Here is a 12,183-nt window from a genome sequence, read left to right on the forward strand (position 1 = left end):
GTAAATTCAAACACACTTAACGTGCTTGTCTATTTATCATGTAAGGAGAAGGGTCAAGTACTGTTTTATCCTAGCCACACAAGTGCATGCAAGCTAATGCTAGAAATTTCCCAAACACTATCTAAAATTGTAATAAACTCACCTCTTTTGATTGCTTTGTGCAGCAGACAATGACCCTGACGATCTGCCCTATCTATGTCCACTTTGTGCTTGACCAGTTCACTGGCAATACTCTCTTGCTTGGAAGACAAGGCCAAGTCCAGTGGAAGATCACCTCTGTCATCAACCTCATTTAGTTTCCCTGGTAACTGGATTAACAACAATACACACACTTCAGGGGCAGCGGAAGCAATTTTTTGCATGGTCAGCCCCCCCCCACTTTGAAAACCGTTCTGCGGCCCCTGCACTTCACAATTTTTAGAATTAAAGTGTTCTTAGAATCATGTTTAGACACAATAGAATCATTATTCTCTAGACTCGATTTGGTATCAGTGTGGATAGGGTAACCATCAGGGTTTTCATTGAAGAAAAGACTCACATAATCCATTTTTGCTGGCACTTGAGAGAAATAAATGTTAAAAGGAGATAGCAATAAAGCTATATCTTACTCTAGGGCATGTTTACTGACAACCTGGTAAAAAGGACCCCTTACCGAGTGTTTAAGTGTTTCTTGTTCAGAATGTTACATTATACATAAGTTATTACGAGAGTAACTAAATCTGAATATTAGACTTGATGATTTCCCCAATCAGTAATTAAACAAAATGATTTAACATGAGGAAATGGGTTGGCCATGAAGATATTCTAGAAATTGTGTATCTAAAATGGAAAAAATTAGTACTGAAAATGTCCAGATATCACATACTGTACATACTAGAGTTAATGAAAAATAAAAATAAATGAAGCTACTGTCTATGATCTAAGTGTGTCCAAATAATTACTATACTGAATTCACTACTATATAGTAAGGTAGTTGGCAACCACACTCGCACGCAAACATTCCGACAGTTCATCCCTGTAACTGGGGATTTAGGCCTAGATGATGGCTGAAAATACAAGTTGATTTGTTTGCTCTTAGTTTTAGTCAATGGACTGGTTGATGGCATAGCATGATTAGACTAAGAGGAAGTGGGTTTAGACCATGGTAAAAATTAATAAATATCATTCTGGGGGTACCTCCTTAGCTCATCAGCCAAAATCTGCTTTATTATATTAGAATTTCCATCGGCACTTACACAGGGCTTCTACAATTTAGTGATTGGTATTCTTACCTGTGCATCATATTCTACAAGGTACAGAAATACAATATCCTCTCTCCTATTCCTGATAGCTGTATGAAGAGGGAATGGGGCCTTGGTCTTGAACATCTTGTACAGAAGAGGAGCAGCCATGTTGCCAAAGTCCTCACTCGTGAAATCATTCTGGAAAAGAATTGTAGAACATTAATACACAATACGAAAACAGGTCACCAAGAGTTTAATTCCAAAATTCCCAATCTTAGCGACAACCTGTCTCAAGTAGCCACTACTTTTGTCTCCGAAAAGAAAGGAATGTGTAGTTTAGAATCTGTATATAAAGGCCACCCTGTCAGCAGTTACCACTACTTCTCTATCCCTTAGGCGGCTTTAATAAACAGGTTTGATGACAATGGACTGTGCAATCAAACTGTATAAAACCCAAATTGGCATGACTATTCTGCGCATTTCAATTACAACAGAGCTTACCCAGTGACTTGAGATGAGTTCAGAGCAGTAGCCTTTGAGTTGCATGGCACCGATGTCCTCAGCAACCTGGTAGTAACGGATGCAGTTCCGCACATTGACAGAAGACATCAGGGTCTTCTCACATCTATAGAGGAAAATAACATCTTTGAATTTTACTGTATTTTTGTGGGTGTTGGGATGGAGTAGGAGGGCTGAAAATGATGGGATCTTTCTAAATCCTGGTATCTTCTTGAAGATAACATTGTGATCAGTCTTTCTGAAGCGAAGAAGTATTTTTCCCACTGTTAGGCTCTTCCATTAATAATGAAGAGCTTAAATAGGATACCAACTTTAGGGGTGGTTTCATGACTCCTTCCATTTGTATTGAGTTCCTATCTTTATATCCAGGCTTTCAATTTGCAATGCAATATTGGTGATACAAAAGAGAATAAAAATAAGATGCCAATGACTTGCATCACAGAAGTTGTATTGCAAATGGGAGATTCAATGGAAGATTCATATTGACCAAAAAGTTTAATTCTGTTTGAGGTGACAAACATTCCATTTTTAGAGCATGATCATTCAATGGAAGTGAGATATACCATTTGAGAGTTATCACCTCCTTTTTCAGAATTGATGATTATAATAATCCAAAACTCATTTATATCAATTCTGTAATGGTTTTGAGGGAACTAGGGGCCAATGCAGAACGACTCATGGAGGCGTAATGTTCTTTTAATTGGTTGATAAGGAAGTTGTGATCGATTGTAGTTTGATTACAAATCTTATTACAACAAGTCCTATATAGGAGCCTGGATCATGAAACTGACCTGTCTTGCAATGGTTCTAAATGGAACCTACTGGCTGCTCTAAGAAGATCTAAAACAAACGTATCATCTTGTCTCAATGTGATCACATCAGTGTAAACCCACTTCAGCAAGTCCATACCAACCTCATGACCAATATCTGAAAAGAGAATTGGTAACATACAAAGTATAGGAAGATTACAGGAGATGGGAAGAGAGAGGGAGAGAGAGAGGGGGGGGGGAGAAAAAAATAACAAATAATGTTCATTGATATTATTTCTTTATTTGTGACAATAAACTGTATAACTGAGGTAAGCATATAACCAATAATAATAAATGGACTATATAAAACATGAAAATAGACAAAGTGTACAGTGTAGATTTACAAATTAGTGGGGTCTCAAATGAACCAAGTCTATTGGCTGTATGGACAAATGACAGGTTTTTAATACATGTTACAAACCGAAAAAAATGTGCTATGGTAATTTCTCACCTTAGGCTTTACCATGCGATAAAAGTTGTAAAATTTCAAGATTATGAATTTTGATATCATCCAAATGTGACACCTATTAGTAATGTACATACATCCTTTAAAGGAAGGAATTAGGAAAAGGAAAGTACAAGAGCTTTCCTGTCATGCCTATTGTATGAACCACAACGGTCATGATGACATGAATCGTACCCTTGCAATTTTCCCATACTTGATTAACTAATGACACTCGCCATACTTTGGGATTGGCTTTTAAGTTAAACTTTAAGAAATGGTCACATGGTCCTAGCAGCATATTGACATTGTTAATGATGACTAACTATAAAGTATAAACTTCATTTAATATTGGGTTTTCAAAGGCCTCCACATCTACCTGTCTGTAAATAAAATGCACTAAATGATATTTTTATGAATTAAGAAATACCAATTTGTGTATCTCATAACATACGACACCAATGTTCCTTATTACGAGAGGCCTGGTGGGTCAAGTAACTTACGTTTCCCTGCAGCACCACTGCAAGTGAAAATATTAAGAATTATTTTTTTAAAACTACAATTCCCAAGTGAAGAGAAAATTGAGGATTTTCCAGTAATGTACAAGCTGTGCGATCCCAGGAAAATTGATGCATTCCCAAATAGAAACATTGATTAATTTATGGTGTTAAGTATTCTTTGGTTATCCGATCTCTCAGGATTATACATGTAGCATGTGAATGAAATCACAATTAAGATGCAACCGACATGCATGTTTGAACTGCACTAAAATAAAAACTAATAAGAGTACAGAATACATGCATTCACTGTATACTGTATCTCTGATAAAGATGATGTTTTTGTTGAAAACAAGTGTCTATTGGAAAATATGAAAATACATACCGTACTCAAAGCCCTTCCAAATATAATGGATTAAAGTTTAGAACAAGGCAGAATAATGCATATACAGACAAAAAGGTTGTTAAACACTTGCCTTAAGATTTTCAATAGACCAAAAATATTTTGCAAAGAAAGAAATGCAATGTACATATATACCTGTAAAATCAATACTGTGTACTTCAGCCAAATTGGGTACTCCCCAGTGGTCACTTCGGGCTGCAAGGACAAACTTGTGAGCTTTGACCTCTTGACCTGCTAACCGGACAACCAGGTCACTATTTAAAATAATGTTCATAGATTCATAAATGTAACATAGCATGTATAGAAAATTTCAATGAACATGTCTAAAGGGACTATGAATATTTCAATGTTATAGCAGGTATCTAAAAGAAATAACATGTCTGTACATGTATACTGCTGGGACCACTTCTGCAGTGTACATGTAGTAAGTACTCTGCAACAGTGCAAATGAATTTGAAATTATCAATTCATACAAACAAAACTTAGTTCAGAGATGAGTCATGAAGTATATTTATAACTTGTTTTTTATAACGTTTAAGAAATGGCAGGAACAGCATTAAAAAATCATGTCACTGTATTGTGGACTCTATACAAAGAATATGATCAGCATTCATCAAAATTGATTAAAAATTGACAAGTATGTATTGTGGAGCAAATACAAAAACTACATTTTCAATACCTGTATAGCTCCTTATCAAACAGGTCAGCAACAGTGAGCAGGAGTCTTGACACAAAATTGCCTTCTTCCCCTTTCCCTCGACCGCTGTTAGCTGCAGTGGCAACATTGTACTTCTGTTCTACCTCTGCCAGACGATTCTGCAGCTTCACATACTCCTGTCGCAACAGGTCCAGATGACGCTGCAGCTTCTCCGCTTCTGCAAGAATGGTCAACAACATGACAGCAGATTTTTCGAATGAGTCAGTATTGGAGAGGGAATTCAAATCCTGGAATTAATTCTTAACAGGGATCTTCAGATCTAGAGACTACAGATTCCAACAAGTCTAAGATCACATCACTGACGGTATAACTAAATCAATCCGATTTTGGGTGAGTATTGAAGATAACTCCTTGTTATAATCTGCTAGGAAAGCAAGTGGATCATGGAATGGATAGGATCACCCTCTCCGTGGACCGCGACGGATCATAGGAACCAGTAAATATGTATCAATTTCAGCTTGAATCCTTGTCATCCATGTAATTGACTGTCCAATAACTAGACCATAGCGCCTTTAGACATCATAACGCATTATATTGAAATAGGGCACTGAGACAAAAAAAATTCCTGGTTCCAATATGAGTAGTTTAATACACCAGAAATAACCAATCTAGTCTGTTGCAAAAAAAATATGTTATTCGCCAAAAGCATAAATTGTTATGACAAGCAGTGCTAATTAACGTAAGCAACACTGTCCTAAAAATGCTTTATGACTAAAATATGCAATGCTTTAGATTTAGATAATTGTGAGAGGAACAATTAGATTAAACTGATTTAGCTGATTTAGAAATGTTTTTATCCCACATGGAGATGATGATTAGGAACACACCAAGAGCTGACAGGTGGGATTATCACATCACAATGGGGATTATCCTCTATGAGGGGATCGGAGAGGGATGAAGGGCCCATGGATATTGTGGAGGGGTCCTGAGGGGAAATTGATGAGTTTCAACAATAATTTGAAGGGGGTGATATATGGGGGGGGGGGGTGAAATTGAGTTCAAAGTGCTCATAAACTCTTAAAATGACTGGAATCCCCCAAGAACAAAACTATACTTATGTGCACTTGCACATTCTTGCCTTTTAAAATTCCTTAGCATATTTTTATCAATTTAATTCCTTTCAAATTTGTTTTCCATCTTTACAAATTACCATAAATAGTAAATACATTATTACTGACATAATAGTTAATACACATAAATATGAAAATGGGGGATACCCTTAATTAGGAGGTGGCTTGTACACAGGGACTCAACATACATGAAATTAATAATGACATTATAAAACAAATCATACATAAAGAAAATCCTCTACAACCATGCAAACGCAAAAACACACACACACGCACACATACATATGAGAAAACTGAAAGAGAGAGAGGTAGGGAGAGACAGCATAAAAAGAAGTACCGGTAGTAAGAATGAATCATAAGGAAATGAATTGAAATTGTGAAAAGAAAATAAGGGAAATTTCCAGTACATGAAGGGAAGAGGATGATAAGATAAAGAGATAATGGGATTATAATATTGTATAAAGCTGCTTAACATCCAGTAATTTTAGAAAAATAAAATCTTTTGAGTTTGAATTTGGAAAGAGTTGAACTTTGTCGATTACTTTGAACAAGATTATTCTACAATTTGATTGTAGATCTACCCTAAATGAATTTGAAAAAAACATGGAATAGGTCCAGATGAAACCTAAAATGATGAAATGATTTACGTTTAAAAGTGTTGTAATTATGTATGATTGAGAGTAAAAATATTTTCAACAAATGTTTTTTGGTAATGAAATACATAAAATCTATTTTTTTTAGATTTAAAAAATTGGTAAAAAGTTGTATTTTGCTCTATTCCATGGCTTATTTTTATCGAGCAATTAGTTATGAGTGACTACTTTTGCCACATTGTATGTTAGGCGAGTCAATTTCTTTTTCAATTCTGACATTCTTTTTTCTTTCTTTTATTGTTTTTCTATTATGATATAGTATTTTATTTCAATCATTAAAGAATGAGAGAAAAATACCAATGAAACATGTCATCAGCAAAGCTGTAGCCTTGTAGGGGGAGTACTTCCCGATGTTCTCCAAAACAATAAAGGTTGTTGATCTCAGTGAAATTAAAAAGAGAACTAAAAAACTAATTGACGAACAAACATTTCGACAATCCTCAAGTCCCTATAAAGTGTTATTCTCAGTGTACCAAACATCATCGATCGATATAAATGATTAGTGATAACCAGGGAAGTAGCCACTTACAACAAGTTTCTAGACAGGAATAACCGTTGTTTCTGGAGATTTGTTTAAAACCTTCTGACATTTTACTATCATCCCCATTGGAGGCTTGGAGCCAACGTAATTCAGCAGAACAACCAATGTACAGAGACATTTTGGTCTTCTTTCTTACATTTATAGTTAGGCCTAACGTTAAACTCTGTTTTTTTTTTTAGATCATTGTACTGAGTCGGTTAGAGCACCTGTTTTGAATAAGATTGTATATCGTGGGGTCCCACGTAATGACGTACGCTGAAGCCAAAACACATCAAAATTTGATGCTCTAGCATTGTATACTACTACTTGCAAGCCTGAAATTCAGGGTAGGTTTGAATGCAGTTGGTTGGAAAACACTGTGCATCAGAGAGGATGCAAACATGTTAGTCCCGTGTAAGAGAGTCATAACCTAGATCTACACTACAGTATGACATGCACCTGATGACATGTGCATCAACACTATTCATAAAAAAGGGTGTGCATGCATGGTGTTTATCCGGCCAGTGTACTGCACTTGCCGGTCCCGTTGAGTATCAGAACTAAAAAAGCAGGTCAAATCAATCTTACATTTTATTCAAGTTCAATTGACATAATATAATCAATGCCTGGTAACTATTGTGAGCATTATTTCATATGGAAAAACAAGACAAAGTTTTGCTTGGAATAGTACCACACTTAGTAGATCTAAAAAAAGATCTAATGTTAGATCTACATAACAAGTACAAGCTATTTCAAGTTGGATCTACTAGTACTACAGCACGGGGACGGGACAACTCGGACCACGGGACATCTCGGACCGCGGGCCGAGTTGTCCCACCCAGTACGAGATTTTTTTTTCCACAAGTTTGCGTCTATTTTTCCGTCATTTCGAAATTTCTTGTAAAGATTTTTTAGAGATATGGTCTGATGGTAATGTTCTTCACATTTTATTACTTTTTTTTCGCTGAAATAAAAAAAAAGTGTAATTTTAGGCGTTTTTCGACAGCTCGCGATTCCCATAGGCGAGCGTGTATTAACTGTGTCGGTGCTCGGCTCGGCCCCGCTCAATAACTGACTTGATTTTGTGATCATTTCTCCTCAAAGTACCACTTTTATCGCAGAAGATGGACTTTGTTGTATTCCATTACCTCCATTTTCTCATCACAAGGATAAAATTTGGTGTATTTGCACGATTTTGTTCAAGTTTTTCACCTTTTTCTCTCTGGTCGCAAGAAGCGAACAACCGATGAACGGTCCGCTGCTCTTCATCGTAATTCTCCGTAGCTCGGCCGCCTAAACTGGCGGGGTGGGATTTAGCCCGAATCCACAATGGAAGTGGGCGTGCAGTCAAGAGCTGAGCTTGACTGAGTGAGAGAGAGTGAACTAGAGTTTGAAGCTTGGCAGTGTCGTATAGGCTCTGCCTTTTTTTTGTAAATATATATTTTTCAATTTTTTCTATATTGATTTTCCCTGGTTTCGAGCTCTAAGATTGTAATGATATAATTATGCTTCAATTTCTTTGACTGAGTGTGACTGTGGTGTGGATGTTTGAGTTGCTCAAAAATAAGTTACGTGGGTGGGGGCTCGGGGCGATTTCACTCATGCCCCCGAAATGAGAAAAAAATATATTTGGGGTGTAGCTGTGTGGGCATGCCATGCTGAGGCTAGCCATCAATAATTTTTTTTTTTTTTTGGAGAGGGGGGGGGGCTTAATTTTTCACTTTAAATTGATAATTTTTAGGCCTTTTTTTTCCATTTTATTTTTAATATTGAATTTCCGTGGTGTAGAGTTGAGTTTTAAGTTGCAATAATCAATATGCTTTAATTTCTTTGACTTTGAATGTGACTGTGGTGTGGATGTTTGAGTCGAACAAAAAATACTTTTACGTGGGTGGGGGCTCGGGGCGATTTCACTCCTGCCCCCTAAATGCGAAAAATATTCGGGATGTAGCTGTGTGGGCATGCCGGGCTGAGGGTAGCCCTCAATAAAAAAATGTTGGTTTTTTTTTTTTTTGGGGGGGGCTTAATTTTTCACTTTAAATTTATTATTTTTTAGGCCTATTTTTTGTACATTTTATTTTTCATATTGAGTTTCCCTGGTGTAGAGTTGAGTTTTAAGTTGCAATAATTAATATGCTTCAGTTTCTTTGATTTTGAGTGTGACTGTGGTGTGGATGTTTGAGCCGAACAAAAAATACGTGGATGGGGGCTCCGAGCATTTTCACTCCTGCCCCCGAAATGTGAAAATGTTCTAGGTGTATCTGTGTGGGCATGCCAATTTCACTTTTAATTTTATATTGAGTTTCCTTTGTGTAGAGAGCAGAGTTTTGGATATGGGGTAAAAGGGACGACGATTTGAGGGATGGCGATGATAGCATACCGGCGATAACGAGGGGTGGGCCTTGATGAGAGGGACGAGGAGGTGAGAGATGGTGATAAGAGGGATGAGGATCTTTGATGACTCTTGATGAGGGGGGGGGGGATGATGAGAGGGACAAAGGGAAAGAGATGGAGATGAGGATAGGCGATGATAAGAGGTGGGCCTTGATGATGAGAGGGAAGAGGAGGTGCATGAGGGATTTGAATAAGAGAGATGATGATGATGACTCTTGATAAGAGGGGTGCACGAGATGGTGAGAAGGACGAGGATGTGAGGGATGATTATTGACGACTCTTCTCCTGTTTTTAAAACCCAGACAAGAATGACTTGTTGTTACCCCCCCCCCTCCTTGTACCTGTCATTTCTTTGTATTTTCCCTCTTTTTCTTTGTTTTTTTTCTATTGATCGATGTTTCATTGTTGAGTATTGTCTTTTTTTATTCCAGTAATAGAATATAAATTTAATTGAAATGAGAGTGATGAACATAATGAGAAAGGGAGACAATAATAAGATAAGAATGGAGATAAAATATGATTTGAAAATATTACAATTTACAGAATATAACATATTATTTTCTATTTATTCAAAGTTCATAATTCATTTTTATTCAGGTTTGCATTTTAAATTCAAACAAGTTAATTAGGTGATGCATTTTGGAACAATACTAAATTAAATACATTTTACTTGAATAAACAATAATTGGTAAAACTTATTTAATTTGGTATTCTTTCCTCCTGTAAAAATTAAAACTAAATAATATGGACATAAGTTCTAGTGGCGAATCGAGGGAGGGGGCACATTCGCCCCCCTTAAAAAGTACTGAAAAGGCAACTTACAACTTTTTTTTTGCTTGTCAAATTTTTCCTGAGAAAAAATTACTGTGATTTGGCAGTAAAGACCTTTTGTCAAAAATTCCTAGACAAAATGCCCCCGGCCCTGTAGGGAAATTTTGGATCCGGCCCTGATTATATTTCAAATGGGAATAAGACTGAGTGGCCTAAAACTTGATTAAAAAATATTCTAAGCTGTAGGGCAAGGCTTCAGTCTCCAAGCTCACGACTGTACAAGTATGTCCACTTCCATTGGCAATTGTGGCTGAATTCCATCCCGGCAGCCTGACATCCACCCTTGAGACCAAGAAATGAAATTAAAGAAAGTAAATCAGTTTTATTTTAAATCCTGTAAAAAATACAAATAATTAATTTAATTAAAAATCAAGCCCCCAAATAAAACACTTTTTTTAATTGATGGCTACCCTCAGCCTGACATGCCCACACAGCTACATCCCGAATATTTTTCGCATTTAGGGGGCAGGAGTGAAATCGCCCCGAGCCCCCACCCACGTAAAAGTATTTTTTGTTCGACTCAAACATCCACACCACAGTCACATTCAAAGTCAAAGAAATTAAAGCATATTGATTATTGCAACTTAAAACTCAACTCTACACCACGGAAATTCAATATTAAAAATAAAATGGAAAAAAAGGCCTAAAAATGATCAATTTAAAGTGAAAAATTAAGCCCCCCCCCTCTCCAAAAAAAAAAATTATTGATGGCTAGCCTCAGCCCGGCATGCCCACACAGCTACACCCCGAATATATTTTTTTCGCATTTCGGGGGCAAGAGTGAAATCGCCCCGAGCCCCCACCCACGTAAAAATATTTTTGAGCAACTCAAACATCCACACCACAGTCACACTCAGTCAAAGAAATTGAAGCATAATTATATCATTACAATCTTAGAGCTCGAAACCAGGGAAAATCAATATAGAAAAAATTGAAAAATATATATTTACAAAAAAAGGCAGAGCCTATACGACACTGCCAAGCTTCAAACTCGAGTTCACTCTCTCTCACTCAGTCAAGCTCAGCTCTTTGCTGTGCACGCCCACTTCCATTGTGGATTCGGTCTGAATCCCACCCCGCCAGTCTAGGCGGCCGAGCTACGGAGAATTACGATGAAGAGCAGCGGACCGTTCATCGGTTGTTCGCTTCTTGCGACCAGAGAGAAAAAGGTGAAAAACTTGATCAAAATCGTGCAAATACACCAAATTTTATCCTTGTGATGAGAAAATGGAGGTAATGGAATACAACAAAGTCCATCTTCTGCGATAATTAAAAGTGGTACTTTGAGGAGAAATGATCACAAAATCAAGTCAGTTATTGAGCGGGGCCGAGCCGAGCACCGACACAGTTAATACACGCGCGCCTATGGGAATCGCGAGCTGTCGAAAAACGCCTAAAATTACACTTTTTTTTTATTTCAGCGAAAAAAAAGTAATAGAAAGTGAAGAACATTACCATCAGACCATATCTCTAGAAAATCTTTACAAGAAATTTCGAAATTACGGAAAAATAGACGCAAATTTGTGAGAAAAAAATCTCGTACTGGGTGGGACAACTCGGCCCGCGGTCCGAGATGTCCCGTGGTCCGAGTTGTCCCTGATTCCTACAGTACATGTACATGATGTACATAGCCGGCGGTACGGTACCGGTACTAATAGTCTAGATCTTTTCTACTACCATGCCATCCCAGTATTACTAGCACTGCAGATGTAGCAGTACCGGTACGTGGTAGAAATCTGCTGTGTCTATTTTTTGGTAGATCCCACTCATTCAATGAACAAGGTTAATGTACATGATGAAGGCGGGCCTATAAATTGATCCACTCGTCATGCTCGTTATGAATAAGATTCATTGATACTAAACTAAAAATAAATGCATCTGCAACTGCAAAACAGAAATAACGGTTTCTCAACATTTACAATGCCTACCCTCATGCCTAACTCACATTAGAAAAAAAAATAGTCAGAAATAAATACAAGAAACAACAAACAAGAGAAAACACGCCCATACCCTCCGCCATGATCATCCAATCCAAGCATAAATGCAAGAGCTGTAATATACTGTAGGCCTATACCGGAAGTGATAAGCGCGCGCAGCACGGTTG

At 37.2% G+C, this 12,183-nt stretch overlaps 1 protein-coding gene across 1 annotated transcript in view; it reads right to left on the bottom strand.

Annotated features, from left to right (window-relative positions):
* The window catches only part of LOC121409242 (rabankyrin-5-like), a 30,674-nt gene extending 18,506 nt beyond the window's left edge, over positions 1 to 12,168 (bottom strand). The window contains exons 1-7 of the mRNA XM_041601114.1: positions 12,090 to 12,168; positions 4,573 to 4,768; positions 4,029 to 4,147; positions 2,534 to 2,669; positions 1,725 to 1,848; positions 1,272 to 1,421; positions 143 to 308 (exon numbers count right to left, since the gene is read on the bottom strand). Of these exons, the coding sequence (XP_041457048.1) occupies positions 143 to 308; positions 1,272 to 1,421; positions 1,725 to 1,848; positions 2,534 to 2,669; positions 4,029 to 4,147; positions 4,573 to 4,768; positions 12,090 to 12,105 (907 nt within the window). The 5' untranslated portion in view covers positions 12,106 to 12,168. The remainder of the gene's footprint in view (positions 1 to 142; positions 309 to 1,271; positions 1,422 to 1,724; positions 1,849 to 2,533; positions 2,670 to 4,028; positions 4,148 to 4,572; positions 4,769 to 12,089) is intronic.
* Positions 12,169 to 12,183: the final 15 nt, after the last annotated feature.

The sequence above is a fragment of the Lytechinus variegatus genome, chromosome 2 (assembly GCF_018143015.1).
Source record: "Lytechinus variegatus isolate NC3 chromosome 2, Lvar_3.0, whole genome shotgun sequence".
NCBI classification, from domain to species: Eukaryota; Metazoa; Echinodermata; class Echinoidea; order Temnopleuroida; family Toxopneustidae; genus Lytechinus; species Lytechinus variegatus.